The sequence below is a fragment of the Colius striatus genome, chromosome 6 (genome assembly GCF_028858725.1).
Source record: "Colius striatus isolate bColStr4 chromosome 6, bColStr4.1.hap1, whole genome shotgun sequence".
NCBI classification, from domain to species: Eukaryota; Metazoa; Chordata; class Aves; order Coliiformes; family Coliidae; genus Colius; species Colius striatus.
This window is the reverse complement of record NC_084764.1, coordinates 41,658,726-41,678,801: the sequence shown is the minus strand read 5'-3', so window position 1 is coordinate 41,678,801 and position 20,076 is coordinate 41,658,726. Positions and strand designations below refer to the sequence as shown.

The 20,076-nt window shown below is 47.6% G+C and overlaps 1 protein-coding gene across 6 annotated transcripts in view; it reads left to right on the top strand.

Annotated features, from left to right (window-relative positions):
- Positions 1-321: 321 nt before the first annotated feature.
- LOC104552999 (inverted formin-2) overlaps positions 322-20,076 on the top strand; it is a 44,100-nt gene continuing 24,345 nt past the window's right edge. For 5 of the 6 annotated variants that reach the window (XM_061997879.1, XM_061997878.1, XM_061997875.1 and 2 more), the window contains exons 1-2: positions 322-644; positions 19,165-19,573. In XM_061997879.1, the coding sequence (XP_061853863.1) occupies positions 19,177-19,573 (397 nt within the window). In that variant the 5' untranslated portion in view covers positions 322-644; positions 19,165-19,176. The remainder of the gene's footprint in view (positions 645-19,164; positions 19,574-20,076) is intronic. The other variant, XM_061997876.1, reaches the window with a different exon arrangement.

Sequence of the window (20,076 nt, the reverse complement as noted above, 5' to 3'; positions counted from 1 at the left end):
GCCAAGGCGTTTGCCTCTGGGATGCTCACGGGCGACATGAAGACAGGGCACGCTGCAGGGGTTGAAGACCTCTCTGCAGCGCCGGAGAGGCAGCACGTTGGCTCGTGGGAGGCTCTGTCCGGACCTCCGCCAGAGCCAGCCTGCGGGAGAGGAGCGGGGCTGCGGGAGGGGCTACCCCCGGCGGTGAGCGGGGTTCCGGCACGGATCTCTCGCCCGTGCGGTGAGAAACTTCCCCGTGGGGGCCGATCCTGCCCCGCCGCACCGCACCGCCCGCGCTCCGCCCCGGAACCGGGCGCGGCTCCGGCGGGCGGGCAGAGCGCGGCGGCTGCGGACGCCGGGGGAGGGTCCGAGCCCGCCGCGCCTCGCCGCCCCCCGCACCGCATCGCCCGCGCCACGGACGGCCGCGGTAAGGCACAGCCCCGCCGGGGCCATCGCGGCAGCGCCAGGGTCTATCGGGCGGGAGAAGTTGAGCTGAATCTCCCCCGACTCGCCTGCCGGGGTTGCGGCCCCGCCGGGCATCCCTCCCCTCCGGCTCTCCGTTAGTCCCAGCTGCTGAGACGGGCTCGGTGCCCAGAGAGGAGAGAACCCCGCGGGATACTCGGCCGTGGCTCTCGGCGCTGTTGGAGCGGCGGGGGGCATTGCAGGTGCGGGAGCCGGTGGGACCTGGGCTGGGATGCAGGTGTGACAGCAGATCGCGTCGCTGGGATATGGTCCGGTTTGGCAGTACGTGGGCAAAGTGGGAGTCGCTCCTGATTGCAGATGCAACAGTGCAATGCATCGGTAGGATGAGGTCCAGGTGGGGGAACATACAGGTGGGAGCTGGTCCGGACTGCAGCTGTGATGATGCCGCGTTAGGGGCTGGATGTGGGTTAGCTCGCAGGTGCAACTACTCAGCGGACAGATGCAACCTGGTCCGAATTACCTGTGATATGTGGGTACAATGTGGACCGAATTGCAGATGTGACAGGCGGGATGTGGTCTCGCTGTGTCTGGGTGTGACGGTGCATCTAAGAGCATTTACCGTACGGCTGCTGTGTCTGCTCGAGGTCTGGGCCGGTTTTAGCTTTTATTTTGAAAGATTCTGTTATCCAGTGGTTTTCAGACAAAGTCTCCCAAGTCCTGCCTGGGTTTATTCACATACTTTTCTCCTGCCTCATCCTCCCTTTTGCTCAATAGGTCTACAATGTTGAAGTGACTTCTTGCAACATCAGCATCCAGAGCTGAATTCCGGAGCTTGGGGGTGGGGGAGGAGTGCTGAGATACACTGATCTTAGGAGAAATATCCCAAAACGGTGTTCACTGTCCTCCCTCCTCATACCAGATCAGCCTTGTGAACTGTAGGTTGTTTTTCCTGGATTACTGAGCTATTTCTCGGAGTAAACAGGCTGCAGCTGTGAAACATGTCAGGCTCCCTGGTAGTCTGTGAGGAAACTTCTGCTGTAAGTCAGTAAAAAAGAAAAGTTGGAGTCAGAGGAGTTCCAGTACGGTTGCAATTGTCCTACTGAACTTGCTCAGAATTTGGGCTGTCTGGCCACTAATCTCATTTCTCTTCCAGCCACTTAAGCTTGATTTTTGGCAGTGGCTGCCAAAACTGGAGAGAGGCCAGGAGGGTGGGCTGAATTGCAGAAGCCTGTGAGGTTAGGGCATGGGTTGGGACTTTTTTTTCTGGTCCTGTTTTAAATTAATAATCCTATTCTAGGCTACCATCCAAGAATCTTGCTGCAAAAATGCAAGCAGTGTACAAGACCCATTGTGTGGAGGATAATCTAAATGTAGGACAGGAAGGGACCTGGCAGGTCAGCAAATCTAAGCACTGAATGATATTACGCCTTATTACTCACCACTTTAATTCAATTGTTCCCAGTCTCCTGGGAAGGGGAAGTTGCAGAACTTTATTGAACTGATATTCTATTTTTTTCCCTAACTATATGGCTTTCTTGTACTTTATATTTGCACTATGATTGCTTGGTCCTCTCAGTCTGATGTTTTTCCTCTCTTATCAACATAGAACTAGGAGTTGCATGCTTTTCTCCTCACTGTGCAGTGCCAAACAAGCTAGAACTTGCCATCTGCTTTCATGAAGCAGACTCCAGCTTCTGCTGATCCCCAGCAGTCCTGGGCTTTCTGACTTCCCTGGGCATGAGCAGGGCTACAAGGTTCAGAAATCCCTCTAGTGCCTCTCATGCCTTAACACCTCACCTAGAAATAAATACCTCACCTGGTAGGTGTGGCAATTAACACCCTCCTCAGGCCCCTCCTGTCTTCTGATGGGGCTGGGAAACTGGGATTTACATCCCCAGGTGTCTGTCCAACTTTTGTCTTTTGCTGTCAGCTCTGATCTTACACCGTCCCTCTTAGTAACTCCTTTTTGTTGCATATCCTCACACTGTGCTCAAGCAGTACTCTCCCAACTTTCTCTCCCTTGCTCTGTCATGAAGGGAGATGTTAAGTAGGATGGGGTCTTCCTTGCTTTCGGTTAAGACCCCTGCCAAACTCAGACTTCTCCCTTCCATGAGACATGCTGTTTGATTCTTTTAGGTCTGTATCCTATTGATGACAAACTTTAAGCTTTTGTGTGTTAACTTCTGTTTTCACTGGGCTGGTAGCAGATGTCTGCAAATTTGCTGGAAGCTGAATTGTAACTCTTTCTTGTGTGCCAGACAGGTTTCCTAGAGCAACTGAGTAGAAAACTGTTCTTAAGTTGCATTTTGTTCTTCCCTCCCGTTTATTTCCATGTCTTCAATCATTATCTTTCATTTATTCTGTTGGTGAGGGATTTTTAATCCCACCACTGTACCCTAAAGAGCCATGAGGAGGAGATGGGTGTAATTTGCTAGTGGGTAGCAACACAATGCCATAGATTAGGCTGCAAGCAATATTCTTAGAGGTGATACAGTTAGGGTCACTTCAGATAAACTCTGTGCTCATACCTGAGCTCAGATTTAACAGCCAGGTGAATATCCTTGCTCTTAATATTTGCAATAAGGTCTATCAGTAATGATTCAGAGGAAATACCACCCACTGTGTCAACAAAGTCAGCTTGTAGCATCACCCAGTGGGACTGAACAGATCCAGTTTGTTCACACAACCACCCTGGGTGCAAAATACAGCAGTTGGTAGGTGCAAACAAACACATAACAGGGAGTTATCCCTGTTTCATTGTTAATGTTGTACATTGTTCTTTTTTTATCTAACAAGGTGAAAAATAGCTCAGTGGCTTGCAGATGTGGCCCTGCAGCCTGATAGCCCTGGTGTTCAGCACACAGGGGAGGCTAGAGAATGACTCCATGCTTCTAACATATTATAATCCCTTTAGTATTATCCACCAAATTCAAGTTTATTCCAGTGTTTGTCAGCATTTCATGTGCAGCAGTTTATCATAGAATGGTAGAGGTTGGAAGGGACCTTTAGAGCTCATCCAGTCCAACCCCCCTGCCAAAGCAGATCCACCTAGATCAGGTCACACAGGAGCATGTCCAGGTGGGTCTTGAAGACATCATACAGTGCTTGTGAGCATCATGGTGCAGAGGCTGCCTTCATCTCTCAGTGGCACCAGGAAACAGCACCAGGAACAGCAAGTGCTGCAACAGAGCAGGCAAACAATCTGTATCTTCATTCTACAGAGAGCTCCTGGATTCTGTGCTGTCAACCGAGATGCTAAGACCAAACTGGGAGAAGGGAAAAAAGGGTTATGTCAAGTTTCAAGGCTTGACTTTCTCCTTCTAACAGAGGGCAGCATCATGCTGGTAGGTCTGGTCTGGGATTGTCACAGCATTCCAGTTGCTCCAGTTTTGAAGATGTGCTGTACAAACTGGAGCAAAGCACAGGATGGTGACGCTTCAAGAAAAGGTTTGCTGCATTTGTGCAACTTCTGAGTGCCACTCAGGATCCTCGAGGGCAAATATCATCTGGTTCCTTTTTCCTAGGAAAAAATAACCAGTGAGCCACAGCCAAGCCTTATGATTGCTACCACATGTCATCTGTGGTAGACAAGGAGTTGATTTTTTTTCTTTAGGCTGAATGTGGAAACAAATAGGGAGAGGGTGTGGGGAGCTCATGAGTCCCTGAGTCATAGCCTGGATTTTACAAGAGTGGCTTAAAGAGTGCAGTTAAAAGTAAGTGGTTGTGCAATATGGCAGGTGAGCATTTGCTGTCTTTTTGTCAGCTTAGCCTTCCACATCTGTGGAAAGCAGCAGGAGAGAGTTTAACAGCACGATGACTTCTCTATTTGAGGTAATGAACAGGTATCGTTCACAGATTCAGCTGTTTCTACTAGTTTGATACCTGAGCTGATGTTTCAAAGTGCTGGGCATGCTGAAGCCACAGATCAATGAAAATCTTAAGCAAGCAATAGTGTTTGCAAAAAGCTCTGGAGCATTTGATGGTTTGTTTCAAGGTGCTCTGCGAAACCTACTGAGCTGCTAAAGGATGTTGGGTAAAGGCAGGAGGACTGAGTGGATGAAGTCCTCACCCAGCATTGCAGTCACTCAGCCCATTCCAAAACATTTAAATATCCTGAAGGTAACAGTTTATTTCAGAAGTGACATTGCTCCAGCACTGTGTGCACTGTGTGTCAGATTTTGTATGTGGTAGGAGGCAATGTTGGCAGGCCTAGAATAAGTGTCAGTAGTTGGTGCTACTTTGTGTTGACTTCCCATTTGTTTTTTGACTATACTTTGGCTGATACATAGTATTCATTTGGGGGGAATATTTAGAGGCAGTGGAAGAATTTCCCCTTTGTAGTGTTGCTCCATTAGAATCCATTGTGCATCTGCCCTTGGTCAGTCCTTACTGTTGGAAGGACTTTCCCAACAGGGACATGAGAGAAACTCCAGTTGTGTAGCTGCTCACAAAATACTCCCAGGTTCAGTAACACTGATTTCTCCTCCAAATCCAACTTGCAAAGCCTTCTGTTGCCTCTGCTGCTCCCAAGCTGCTGGCTGACACTGATGCAGACCATCCCTAATGGCAGTAGGCCATCTCAGGACAGCGTGGGTCTCCACTTTTCCAGCTGGGAGAGCTGAGTCACATTTTAATGAGCGAGGACAGCAGAGGAATTTGGAGATCATTCCAGGAAAGTGTGGGAAAGGAGGCACACTGCAACCATAAAACCTCTAAATTTAGTTGTGGTTTAAAATGGAAAATATTGGTGAATTTGCTCTTGCAGATGTCAGATGAATTTGGAGACTCCCAGGTCTGTTCTGCTCCCCCAGGTCTATTCTGCTCCTGTCTGCTCTGCAGTGAGACTCTCCATGGGGAGTCAGGGATGCCTGACCTTCCTCACCCCCCTCCCACCAACAAGGCTGATGCCATGAAGGAGGGCATGCCAGCCCTGTCCTCCTCCCAGGGACTGCATGGCAAGCTCATCCTTTGCTGGTCAAACAGCCTATCCCCAGCCTGCCCTGGCAGACAGAGGGGACAAAGGGAGGGAAACAGCAACAGAGCCCCTTTCCTCTCTCGGAATCGATGGATGAGGATGGCCTCATTTCTATTTATTTATGACTTTGGTGCACAGCTCTATTTGTAGAAGTGTAGCTAAGGAATAATTTTGTTACCCTCTGCTCTGTCAGCTAAATTGCATTATTTTTAATTAGGCAGCTATCTCCGTGCTGCTTCTGTTGTGCTGATTTCCCCTATCTGGGAACTGTCTGCTCCTCAGCCATCCTGCTTTTCTGTTAAGTCACTGCATGACATTTGCTGAAAGCAGCGAGCTCTTAGCCCCAGAAGTTCCCATAGTACAAGGGAGCAACTTTTTGTATGCCATGGTTTACTTCCCACAGCCTGCCAAGAGACAAAGCTGTGGCAAATCTTCCTCCATCACTGCGACGAGATCAAAGTATCATAGAATCACAGAATGGTAGGGGTTGGAAGGGACCTTTAGAGATCATCCAGTCCAACCCCCCTGCAGAAGCAGGGTCACCTAGATCAGGTCACACAGGAGCACATCCAGGTGAGTCTTGAAGACCTCCAGGGAAGGAGACTCCACAAAGTACTTAAATGAAAAGATGGGCCCTGCTGCCAAAGAGATGCAGCCTCTCAGAGGCTGGGCATGCAACAGTGGGGCTGTGGGATGAGAGGGAATGCCTTCCAGCCCTCCCCACCCCATCAGTTTTGCACAGGCTCGTTTCTCCCAGCCAGGCTGCAGCACTACTGCCTGATGCCGAGCCCTTTCCCTTTGGTATGGCCCATCCCTCGGGTGCACAGGGTGGCACTGATGAGTTCTAGAGTCTGGCTTTGGGGATTTTCCTCCTTTACTGCCCACAACAAAGCTGCCCACCCTTGGTGTCTGCCTCTGCCGCATTGGTTGTGTGAGTAAGCCTCCCTCCTGCCCCAGAAACAGCCACAATCTCCTCCTTTGTGCGTTTCTAGCTCAGAAAAGGCTGATTCATTCTCTGAAGCAGATTAATTACTTCTGCTATTTAAAAAGAAAAAAAAAATAGAAAAGAAATCCTCTAGAGCTGGTTGGCTTAATTTTCAGCTGCTTCTATAATGCAGGAAAGCAAATGTGCTCTGAGCCAGAGCAAAAAAGTTTGCATGCAAAAAGAAACTGGGTTGTCATTTGTACCTGGCACTTCAGTAGCGGGCTCTGCAAGTCAGAAAGTATTCCTGAACACACCTTGTTCTTGACTTACAAGTGGTGCAAACTTGAGTCTTACCATGAAGTTGAACTTGGGAACAAATATTTTTATTCCTTGATACATTTTATAACTTGCTTCTCTTTTGGTTGACATCATGCTGATGTGGTACCCAAGTAAGTTGCATCCAAAGCCTGGCTGAGCTGCTCTGTTTCTTCTTCAGAAGGCTGCTTTCCAGCCTGCTTGGCTGTGCTCACTTGTTTATGCACTGATGGGCTGTAGTTCCACATTTCAGAACAAGCTGTCCAATATTCATGAGTTATTTTGTATTTACCCAGTCCTGAAGGCTTCTTTTATAAGCCCAGGGATAAATTCTGGGTTTTGTTATTTCCATTACTGGAAATGAACTGAAACTCCACCACTATTACCAAGCCCTGAATATGGCCTCTATTTATCTAGAAGAAAGGTAAGGGAAAGGAGTATCACAAAGCTCAATTGATTTACAAGCCTGTAATTCCTTAACTCCTGTTCTGATAACACTTATTAGCAAGTGCTGGAATAAGCTGTATGTGTAGAGGTGAGTCACTTATAAAATGATATCTTAATATTGTATATTTATTTATCAGGTAAATATAGTGTTCTTTCCTCTGCAAGATTAGTGACAGCCACATGCTCAGTTTGCATAAAGCAGTGCAGCTCTTTGGATTAGGCAAACCTGAGGATATGACTGAACAGTTGGTTTCTTTCTAACCTTGTTTAAAGTGATTTAAATTATTACCCAGGAAAAACTAAAAGAGATCAGAGTGTTGGTATAAGATTTCCTGCATGTAAGTTAGACCTATGTGTAGTAGACTTATTTTGCCCCAGCATGAGAATTTCCCATCATAAACCTTCCAGCTGGTTGGGCCATATTAAAATCCCTTCACATTAATTCCTGAACTGACTTAGAATGGAAAGATAATATCTAGGAGGACAATTTTAGGTCCTCTAGAAAGAGCTGGGCCAAACACTGTGGCAAACTAAAGGGTTAAGCCAGTCAGTGTTCTAGGATTACTGCATTATAAAATAGGGACTTCCAACTTTTTCACCCAGGAGCAGAGAAAATAGACTGAAGGGATCTCTGGAGCAGATTAGTTTTGAAATCTTGCTAAGCCCCTGTTCTGAAAGAATTTATTTTAAATGGCTCAAATGCTTAACTTCTTGAATTAGCAGCTGAGCATGTTCTCTGGTTCCTCTTGGTAACGTTCATATTCACACAAGCTCACAGGAAGGTTCCTGGCAGTGTCTGGCTCTGTTCCCCTAATGTGTGCAATATGTACTTTGCCTGTGCCGTTACAAATCCTGGCTGTGGATGGCCTTATCTGAACAAAAAATGTTCAGAATGTTTGCTTTTGGGCTGTTCAGCAGGTGAGATACCAGCTACTGTGATTCATCAGCAGCTGAATGGAAAAACTCGTCTCAATGGGAGGGAATCACGTCTGCAGCTTGTTTGGAGAACAGCTGGAAACATGCTGCTTCCTTAGGTACCAATCTAGTGTCTTGGTAGCTTTTTTCAGCAGAGATGTCCAGAAACACTAATAGGGATCCAGGTAGCTCTTTGGCTTAGTGATGCCTACAACCCTTTCTCCTGTGGGCCTGCTGCATCGTATTGGGTGTTAGGGGAGAGCTATTCCCTGCCTGAGGTTCATCATCCTTGTGTGTGTATGGAGGGTTTGTGTCTGTGCCAGAGGAGTACAGCTAAAACCTGTACAGGACCTGTCTGTCTCCCTCTGGGGCAGGGCTCAAAAGGTCTTTTCTCTCTGTAGTTACATCTTCTCACTACTGCAATCCCAGGGTGTGTGTGAGGGAGCAGAGTTCAGCTGCCTCAGCAGCCTTCCTCCTGACAATTGCTAAGCGGTTCCCCTGGAACCCTAGCATGGGTGTAATGCATGTGTGCAGGATAAATACACTGAATAAATATCAGGCTCTTTACTCAGCACACACATCCTTTAGAAACCCATGTGTGGGTCTGTGCCCTTTGATCGGGGCAGGACTGCTGGTACAATTTGGGGTTTGGATTGCAAATGTTGTCGTTGCCTATCCAAAGACAGCAGTGAGTTCCCCAGGGTTAATGGTTTCATCTCCCTGGCTGGAAGCACCATCCCCAAACAGGATATGTTTTTGTTGCAGAAGCTTCCTACTGGAAGAGCTGCAGAACGAATGTTTTGGATGTTTAAAGCAGATCGACCCCATTAAATACAAAGCTCCAGGAAATATGCATCTGCTGGCAGTGGCAGAGTCCTTTATTGTCATTATCTGAGGTAACTGCTGGATAAAGACTTCTTCAGTGAATGTACTCAGCAGAAAAGTAAGTCAGAGAGACGGTCTGTGATAAGAGGGCTGGAAGGATGTCAGTCTCTAAGGAGGGTAGAGAAATTCAGTGAGCAGAAGAGTCAGCAGTCAGCTTTGCAGCTCCTCTCTTGCTCACTCGACTTCCTGAGGATGCTCAGATGTCTCTGCTCTCACTGTGCTCTTCCAGTGCCCAGGAAGGTCACTGCTGGCCCACCCCATCTGCTCCCTAGCAGCTCTTCTGGCTGTCCCCATGGCCCAGGGTCATGCTGCAAAGGCCAGATGCCTTCCCTTCCTCATGGAGAGGATTGGTCTCTTCCCCCTGAATTTGTATGTCTTGACCAAATCCACTTTCAGTGGCCTTTCAGCACTTTTTTTTGACACTGATCCTTCTGGTTGCCTGACACAGAGTTCAGTTCTCAGGTGAATGAAGGAGCATGGCTGAATTATCCAGATTTCCTTCTCGTACCCTAATTTTTCCCCTCTAATCACATGGTTGTGTTCACTGGCTCCATGGGAGCCACAGCATCCAACAAACTGGACACGGAGATGTGAAGGTAAAGATTACACCTGTAGTTCTGCCATACTGGCTGTGCTGATGTTCAGTAATTTAGTAGCAGATGATACGAGGGCATTTTAGGCAGGATCACCTAAAAAAGAGCCATCACAGCAGAGCTCTGGCTGGCTGCTTTCCCTACCAGCCAGAAATGCGCTGGGTGTCTCCTTTCCAAAATCCTTGACACAACTTAGAAGAAAGGCCACTGGCACAGGAGCTGATTTGTCACATAAACACAGAGCAGGGAGAGGACACTGCTGTAATTAGGAGTAAGCTGACTCCTAAGAGCAAATGGGACATTTATTTCAATTGAATTGGGTTTCTGCATTTGGTAGACCATGTGTGCAGAGGAGCCACTGTGCTGCAACCTGGAGGCAGAAGAGCAATACTGGAGCTTTAGAGGGTCTGGGCTCTTCTTGACCTAATGTGAGACTAAACTCTTCCTGATTTAGTGTCTGGTTTTGATGTAATTACTATTCAGAGGACCATCAAATGACCTGCTAGAAAATCAGGGTAAATTTGGGCTGATTTGCTGTTGGAAAATCATTAGCACTCTCTCTGGGCAACCTGAAAAGAAAGTTGCTGAGACAGAGGCTCAGATGTGAGGGGATGGATTCATAAAAGCTTTTATACTCTCAACACCCTCCATCCTTGTGGTCTAGGAGCAAAGTTTTGCTGCCTATGACAGCTCTCATCTCCTGAGAGAGAAGCCTTCAAATTCCCCACCAGCACCCCTCTCCAAGCACATCAGCATGGAGCTGCTGCTGCTTCCTCCAGAGGAAGAGGAGGCCAGGGGTGCCAAGGAAACCCTCACTGCCCAGGCAGTGCCCAAAGCATTCAGACACGTGTGTCAATGTGGGCTTTTTCTGATCATGCCATGAGAAGCAAACACTTTTGCTAAAGCTGAGTGATGGACGGTTGGGTGGATGGACTTCAGCTGGGGCTGAGCCAGGCAGAGTGCAAGTACCTGGAAGCAGTGCAAAGAGCACTGCAGGAGCTGGAGGTAGCAACTGCAATCCAGACACTCATTTTCCTCAGCTATTGCCCATTGCTGCTGTTGTTCATGTGCCATGGGGCACACAGATGAACACTGCAGCCCCAGAGATGATTTTCCTGCTTTTTGAGCCCAGTATCTCTGCATCTGCCTATCTTTTATGTGGGAGGCAAAGCAGCTTTTCTAAGAACACAACCATTTCTGTTGTTATCTCACAGCCCCAGGCTTTGGATGAAACCTGGTGGGAGCTTATAGTCCTTTAAATTTCTTCTGTGGATGCAAGGACTGGAGCTTACAATCCCTTCTTTGCAGGACTTATTTTTTCTCTCTATTTTTCATTTCCCCCCCCCATTAAACCTGCTGTGAGCTTCATCCTGCTCCCAAGAACCAGGATAGTGACTAATCTTTTGAGGACTTGGGGATTACACTTTGGGAGTGCACTTAACATAAAGTGATGTTCATGTGCAGTTGTAAAAGCCATCATGAGTTAACGTTTGCCTTGGATCCTATAAACACGCCCTCCGAGGGCTTCCTACAGCAGGATGGGGAGCTGTGCAGAGTCATTTCCCTGCATGTTGAATCGTTGTGGTGAAACTGCCTTAATTAGAAAGCACGTGGGCCAGTTTGTTTCTTTAAAGGTTAGCTGAATTTGGGCCAAAGGGCAGAAAGATTGGTGTATTTCTAATATTGGTGGAGCTGTGCTTGTGTACACAAGGGTTGAGTTTTGACACCGAGGCAGGAAAACTCTTGCCGTGGGCTCCAACTTTTGCTCTAAGGGGTTCAATTCAGGGTAGATCCCTCACAGAGTAAGAAAAGAACTATATTTAAAGCCTAACCACTACCCTGAGCCAGGCAGGAGGTCTCTGCTGAAATGGGCCTTGTTGGAATATTCACAATTTCATAACGACTGGCTTTCAGTTAACACCTCCCGAGAAGATAAATGGATGCATTTTACAGCCGTGGCTCACAAACTTAGTTTCCACATGAAACCTTCACCACAAAGGCACAGAGACATTTTCAGTTAAAAAAGAGCTTTGAAAGTCTCCAGACTGCTCATCCTGTAAAAGCTGGGCTGGACAGAAGCTCAGTGAGCCCTGGTGAGAGCTGGAATCCCTTCATGAAACTGCTGATGAGCAAGACACTGCCTGAGCTCACCTTTGCTGTGCTCCTCTCTCCTAGCTGCCCATCTCAGGGTGAGCAGCCTTGGGTCAGATATCATCATTATTTTAAGCTGTCCTGCTTCTCCCAGCATTTCAGAGACCTCTGAGATCTTGCAGTGTTTAAAGCCCTAGTGCCCACAAAGCCCAAAAACCCCACAGAGGTGACACAGGGTGCAAGCAGCTGTCCCTGCTGCCTGCCCACCTCCATGCTCTCCATCCCAGCCATCCTGCTTCCACTTTTTTCTCTTGTCTTTTTTTTAAGCTTTCCTTTGCCAGATCATTTCCCTGCCTTGATCACTTCCCTGCTCTGAGTCACCCCATGCCAGGACCGCTTGCTCGTGCTGGCGGACAGAGGTGTAGTGTGGTACGAGCCTCCCTCCTTCCCAGCCCATGGGGAAGTGTCATCGTCCCAGTGGCTACTCAGAGTGAATGGAGTGACAAATGATATACAAATGCCTTTCCTGGAGGCTACAGAAAAGTCACTTCCTTGCACCTTATAGTATTTACATACTATTAGGCTCTGACATCCTGTTGAACTTACTTAGCGCATGCAAATTTGCAGACACGCTCGTTTGGGGATTTAGACTTTATTGACTGAAGGTTGCTTGGCAGAGAAGGAGAAAATGAGCTGGCTGGGGAAGTGAAAGCTCGTGCAGCCAGTGGAGAAGGATCCTTCCATGCAAGAGAGTCAAGGGAATCATTTGGCTTCAGCTCCGAGGTAGGAATTCTTCCCTCTGCCTGTTTTTTCTGTCCTCTTGGCATCCCGTGGAGGTGTTTAAAAACAAACAAAACAAGCAATACAAGGTTTCTGGCTCTCATAATATCTATTTGTGTGACAGCTTCCCACTGAACAGGAGCCAGGAGAGTCTTAGAAAGTTAACCACCACGCTGTCCGTGTTGCTGGGTAACAGCTTCTGCTCCTCATGTAACCCCTCAAATCATCATAATAAATTGTGTCCCAAAATGCTGAATGATGCTGCAGTTGCTGGTAGGTGGATATGCTGCCTCTGCCCAAGAGGATGCTAGAGCAGGGATCTGGATTTGAGTCCTGTTCTATTGTAGTTGGGGTTAGGAAGCCTACCTGGCTCCTTTGGGACAGCCAGGGATGGCAGGGAGGGATCTGTGGTGAGGAGGGGGAAGGGTTCGCATCCCCACTTGCCCCAGCACAGCTGGGAGCTGACCCCTCTGCATGGGGAGAGTGCTGGCCACCACCTGGCATCCCTCCAAGCCAAAGGAGGATGTGAGGATGCTGCAGGGCTCATTGGGGAAAGCTTTCTGAGTTGATTTGGCTGATGGAATTCAGATAGGGAAGGCTGGCACTTTTCTTCTGGCCAAGTCTCCCTGGCAGCAGTGGCCGGTTCTGAAGCGAAGGTCTGGCAGCTGCACCAAGCTGATTTAAAGCTGGCTTACTGAGCTAAGGTGAATTGCTTATTGAGTGTCTTCACTGTTACTGGCCTAACAAAAAGTGGGTTTAAATCCATTTAAAGCTGGGTTAGTGCAACCTTTAAATATAAATAAGGCTTTAGATGCCACGGAAGATCCTAACATAAACATCCTTGAGCATCTCACTTGAGCTTGATTTGTTTGTGGTACCTGTAGCAGCATGATGATTTGTTTACTTATTTATTTACTGGTAAGGAAGAAGGCACCAGTGTTTATTTCTACTGATAAGATTAATCTTGGTGTAACCCCACCAGTACCAGTACATATTGAATGGACATGGTCATGTGTGCTGTTCTGGCACACAATATCCCAATAGTGGGCTGTGCCAAAGCAAAGGGTGGTGTCCTGGAGGCTTCATGGATTTCTTCAGTAATGCAGAGCAAGATTGGGTCATTTCAAGACCTTTTAAATTATTTTTAAGCATAAATCACTCATTCTGCATTCTGATAGAGGTGAGGGTCAAGCATACATAGATCTGCAGGTGACTGAAGGCACTGGCTATGGCAGCAAAGGGCTGGAGGAGTTGGTCTGCATGCTAAAGCAGAGCTTGCTGGGCACTCCATGCCTGCTGGGTGCATGGTAACCTTACCATCAGGTCCTCTGGGAGACTGAGTACACTGCCAGTTCCTCCTGATGCTACTGGCCCCACGTCAGGTTGGCTTCTAAAACAGAGATTTGTGGTCCCCCCTCCACACACACACTTATTTCCATGCATGAGAGAATGATTTCATTACCCTCTATGTACATGAGCTGTTCAGATGCTGTGTGGCAAAACACTGTAGTGCAAATGAAAGCAAGAGGAAGGAGGAACAAACCCATCAAGCTCCTTGAAGTGGTTTTGGAAAGCACAAAGCCAGGGTGTTGTTTCTTTTTAGTGACTGAGTAGTCTGACGTTGCAAAATACAAAGGCTCGGCACATTCCCAGCGGCAGAGTGAAAACTGGAGCTACCCAGAAGCAAAACCTATCATTAGCAGTCAGACAGGCAGAATGGGCTCCTGAGGGTCAGGAACAGGCATGAAGAAAGGAGGGACTGAGCAGTAAAAAAGAGCCTTTTCTGAAGGGCTGGCAATGTGCCCCAGCAGCCTTGCAGAGAGCAGCATGTGGGTCAGGATGCTCCCAGACTCCTTCAAAGGGGCAGCAAGGAACTGCTGGTCCCCTTCATCCTGCAGCATGGGCAGTGGGCTCTGCTCCCAAATCATCTGAATGGTTTTCACCTGTAATTTCCCCCCCCTTTCTTTTTTTTCCACTCAATTATACTCAGCTACCCTGAGAAATTGCTTTTTACATGTCCTCTCAGGTCCTTGCTTTGATCCATGTCATCCTGGAGGCATGTAATAATTTAGAGTGAAAGCTGTGCTGTGCAGCTCTGTTCTCCACAGCTTCACAGGATGGAGAAAGTATTGACGTGCCCTGATTCATCTCCCACAGATGTCATCTCCCTAGGAGCTGACTTGAAGGACAGAAGGGCACAGAAAACTGAATCTGGGAAGGACCTGATTCTAAAAGAAAGGAGTCAAATGTTTTATGAGCATCACAGCTTTGCAAACATAATGATCCAAAAAGGTAGCACCATGAGCCACAGTATTACCATGGCTGGGTGCAAGAGGACAAGCCTTTATGCTGCCTCTGTGTTTGCTAAAGGAATCTCTTCAAGTTAAGGGCATTTTTTTTGTTAATGCTTCTTTGTCATTCCCCATCAAGCCTAACCAACCTCTGAGGGTGAGAAACAAGATGGAGAAAGGGTTGCATGCATCAGAGTGAATGTTACAAGGGTGTGATGGGCCCTGAGGAGCAGCACCCACACCAAGCACGTAGCTGGGGAGGACAGACCATGGGTATTGCAGGTAGTCAGGCACAGAAGCTGTGGATATCCATCATCACATCCTCCTCAGTGGCCTGGGCAGCAAAAAGCAAAGCTTACCATGCCCTTCTGCTGGCCAGGAGGTGAGGTGTATTCAGCCTTTTAAGTGTAGCTGCTTGTCTCTTTTTTTGTCAGGGAGCTTTCCTTCCCTCAGCTAGCATAAACAGCCTCTGTGAGGTAGTCAGATAGATTGCCTTCCATTTTAATCCCTTATCTATCTCACTCTGCTGAGGTCATTTACCTGCTCATAAGCTCCTGTGGTCAGAGATAAAAGGCAAAACTACCAGCCTTTTAAAGATGTATCTGAGTGGCTTTGCAGCACTATGCTTCCTGGAAAATATGGAAAGATGTTTCATTCATAATATATCCCTTCTATCTGTGTTTGTAAACAGATTTATCACACCATCTGCAGAATCATCCTGCAATCTCCTCTGTATTTATTTCCTTTCCATTTATATAGTACAGCTCCTGTTTATTTTATCCCCTTTTTCACCATTAGATACATTAGCTGTCTTTTTTTTTTCCTTCCCCACAAAAAGAGTGCACTCTCAGTGGGAAAGAACATTTAATCAATCCAGTTTGTTCAGCTTCTTGCACAAAAAGAGTGCTGTTTGGGAAGATACCTACCAGGGTTTGTTTCTCATCTCCTCACATCTCTTTGAAGCAGGTGGGGAGGAAAAGATGATTGAGAAGGTATCCTTCAGGAAACAGGATACTCTGTGGGTATTCCCTGTCTCCTGTTGCACTGATTGAGCATCATTTTCAGAAAGCAGCTAAGCCTAAGGTCTATAATGCTATTGTGACCTCTCTGGCTTTCTGCAGCTGATTTGATGTACAATAAGGTATTTGTACAACTGGGAGCAAAAAGCCAGCTCACTTTGTTATCTCGTTTGATAAGAAACATGTAATCATATGCAAATAAAGTCATTTGCTGAGTATAAAAAGAAACCACACTGGGAGAGAGGGAGCTTGTAGTCTGCAGACACCTCTGCAGTGAATGGTGTGAGCCAGGAGGGCTGTCCCACTCCAACAGCCACTCCCGAGGGCTTTTACACATGGCAGGACCATGAGGTTCTTCCATGCACACTCAGGGCTCAAAACCAGATTCTCTGCTTGGTGCACACTTTCATTTTGGGGAGAGGAAGGAGTCTGCATCAGGGCCAAGAGAAGGGATGGGTCCCACTCAATGAGCCCAGACTCAGCCCCCACCACTGATGCTTGGCTTTGTGCTCATCTCCTGTGCAGAAATAAAAACCATCAGGACAGTCAATTCCTTCTCCCAGGCAGGAGCCTGAGGGATGGTGGATCTGCAGGGAAGCCACAGAAGAGTGAGGCTGGTCAGGATAAGCTGTGCTGTACCCTGGTCAGACAGTCCTCAGCACTGCCCCATGCTGAAGGTCTGTCCTTGATCACTGGAAAAGGTCTGCTGGGCTCGATGCACAGGGCAGCATTCGATTGCAGATCACAGACTCTCAAGGGCTGGAAAGAACCTCGAGAGATCACCCAGTGCAACCCCCCTGCCAGAGCAGGACCACCTAGAGCAGGGCACACAGGAACTCATCCAGGTGAGTTTTGAATGTCTCCAGAGAAGGAGACCCCACACATGCCATCTGGGCAGCCCCTGCCAGTGTTTCCTCATCTGAACAGTGAAGAAATTCTTCCTTGTATTTCTTTGGAATGTCTTATGTTCGAGCTTGTCCCCATTGGCCCTTGTCCTATCATTGGACAGTACTAAGAAGAGCCTGCCTCTATCCTTTGGATTGCTCCTCTAACTCTGAGATGAGAGGTGTAGGGCACTGCCCCATCGCCAGGGCTATGACCCTGGGGCAAGACACTTGTACTTTTCTCCCTCCAGGGAGGGAGTATTTCTCTTCTCCTTTGCATTGAGCCTAACATAAATTCCTGGGCTTGTGCACAGAGGAGTGGCTGGGGGTGACTAACTCCAACAAGAATTTTACCACAAGTGAGTCAGGGCTCTGAGCTGCAGACAGTGATGACAAATCTTAGCAACTCAAGGCTGCTCTTTGGCAAGAGTGTTTGTTGTTTAGGTTTTGGGTTTGTGATTGTGTTTTATTGTTGCATCCCTTTTATAACTTTTCATTTGTACAGTGTGTTCTCAGATGGTATATCTGCAGCTTCATGGTTTTTGATCATGGCTGTCATTATTTCAGAAAACAGAACAGTGAACAACTTCTCCAGCTCTTTCCCCATTGAAACTAAAGGGAAACTCTGCAAGAGAGTCTCTCCAGAGCTCTCTAAAAGGATTTTCTGTGACTGTATCCTGCTACTCCACCACCCCTCAGACCATTACTCAGCACAGACTTTGGTGTTGTGAGCTGAATGTCCCTACCAGAGAGTCCCACCATCACCATTTCCCAGGGGAATTGGTCAAGCTTTCCAGAATATCCCATCCCATTGTGCTTTGCATCTTTTCCAAGAGGCATGTTTAAGCTTATAATATCATGCCTACCCCTAATTAGTGAGCAAACTTTTTGGGTGTACATTTTCCAGGAGGTGAGTGCCAAAATGAGATATTTGGGTAAACCAGAAGCCAAGTGGCTCAGTTCAGATTTTTCAGGCCTTTTCCCCACACACTGCAGGGCTAAAAACCCTTATGCTGGAGCTAGTAAGGGAAAGCATGACTCTTCTATAATCCCTTCAATTCCCCCAGTGCTGCATTTCAGCAGGCAACTGGCCCACAGGTTGAGTCCTGTGTGGACTCACCACCCCATGGAAGCAGAGGTGGCATGGCAGGGAGGAGAGGTAGTGCTAGTGGCTGGCTTTGGCTCCAGCAGGTTTATCCCTCTTTTGTGTGAAAAAACTGTCCTCTCTGTGAGCAATTCAGCTTTAAAATGACCGTGTTCAGCATTGAAAAGGACTTGCATTGTATAACTTAGTCACTGTGGTTCTGACAAATAATAATACTGCCTAAAACCATAAAATGTGTCACAAAGAGTTAATCAGGCTTGGCTTTGCTATTTCTTTATGCTGAATCATCTGCTCACCCTCCTTGCTGCTAACAGTATGGCTGAGACAGACCGTGTCTGTCCTGCAGGTAGACAAGCTCCTTAACATCCTGGGGTGCATCAAGAGGATTGTGGCCAGGAGGTTGAGGGAGATTCTCCTCCCCCTCTGGTAAGACCATCTGGAGTACTGTGTCCAATTCTAGGCTTCCCAGTTCAAGAGAGACAGCAAACTTCTGGTCAGAGTCCAGCAGAGGGCTACCAAGGTGATGAGGAGACTGGAGTGTCTGTCTTACGAGGAAGGGCTTTGAGACCTGGGGCTGTTTAGCCTTGAGAAGAGAAGACTAAGGGGGGACCTTATCAGTTCTTATCAATACCTAAAGGGCAGGTGTCAAGAGGAAGGAGACAGTTGGGTTTTTTTGTAGTTCCCAGTGACAGGACAAGGAATAACAGGCACAAGCTGGAACACAAGAAGTTCCACTGGAACATGAGGAAAAACATCTTTGATGTTGAGGTGAGGGAGCCCTGGCCCAGGATGCCCAGAGAGGGTTGGAGGCTCCTCTGGAGGTTTTCAAAACCTGCCTGGATGTGTTCATGTGCCCTCTGATCAAGGTGAACCTGCTTAGCAAGGGGTTGGACTGGATGATCTGTAGAGGTCCCTTCCAACCCCTGCTATTCTGTGGTCTCCAAAAAGCCACACTGCTGTTTTCATGGCTGTCTCTGCTGTCCCTGTGCCTGCAACCTGTCAGGCTCTCACACCATGATGCACCAACACCACATTTTGCAAACATATTTGCTATTACAGCAGACAGGAGGAGATTGAGTGCTATAAAAGTAACCTCTGCATCAGTCAAAAGAAACAAAGGCAAAAAATAACAAAGTAATCAAATGCTCTTAGGAGCAGAATAAGCTCAAAATTACTTCTCCATCCCACTACAGATGCTTAGAAACTGCACCACCTCTCCAACACAGAGAGGTCTTAAAGTGGTCTATTGGGCATAAGGAGTTCAGACCTGATAATGCTGCTTCCAGCCTTATCTCTGCATGAAAACAGGTAGTGGCTATTGAGTGGTATAAATTTGCTACTTTTAAAACTGTATTTGCTGGTTTAGATGTACTAAGAGCCTCTTCTACAGAGTTTTCAGGGCCTGAATGTAATGTGTGTGGTTAAGGAGGAGATATATTGAGTTTCTTTGGTGGGTGACTGGTTCCAGAGCGTGCCCTATGTGCTGGAGAGCTGGGGACCTGCAAACTTCTCACTTTGTCTTCTCTTTCTCTTTCAGGACAAACTGTTCATGATGTCGATCAAGAAGGAGAGTGCCCACAAGAAGTGGGCTGCCCTGAAGGAGAAACTTGGACCCCAGGACACTGACCAGTCGGAGGCCAACCTGGAAAATGCAGAGCCGGAGCTGTGCATCCGTCTCCTGCAAATGCCATCGGTGGTGAACTACTCCGGGCTGAAGAAGCGGCTGGAGAACAGTGATGATGTCTGGATGGTTCAGTTCCTGGAGCTGTGTGGGCTAGACCTGCTCTTGGAGGCTCTGGACAGGCTGTCAGGGCGAGGAGTGGCCAGGATTTCAGATGCTTTGCTTCAGCTCACCTGCATTAACTGTGTGCGAGCGGTCATGAACTCCCACAAAGGCATCGAATACATTGTGAGCAACGAGGGCTATGTCAGGAAGCTCTTCCAAGGTGAGAAGACATCTTCCTGCCTCATCCATCACATGCAGCATAAGGGGGGGACTCTCTGTTGTTTTCCTCCTGCCCTGCACCAGGCTTCTTGCAAACTGTTGATCACAAGTGGCAATTTTGTGCTGTGAAGACCACCTTGGCCTTTCCAGTGGTTAAGCTTGCTTGTGCACTGATGAGATTGTTTTCTTCCTTAAAATGTTACTACTTTGGAATCACATTGCCACTCAGTGCTGTTGCCACACAAATACTTCTGTAGTTTACTGAGAAGCCAGGGATAAACTCAGCCTTAGCATTAGAAGTCCTTGACCCTTCAGTTGTCAGCAGACGTTTGCTGTTGAGTCTTTGTGAGCCCCAAGGGCAGAGGGAGAGGAATTGAAAGGGCTTGGAGACTTGTAGCCTGTAAAGAGAAGGGAAGGTGGAGTGATTTAGAATCAAGAATGTCCATTCTCTGCACTGCCCAATATCCTCCTCTTAGAAGATGGTAGGTAATACCACTCACTTTC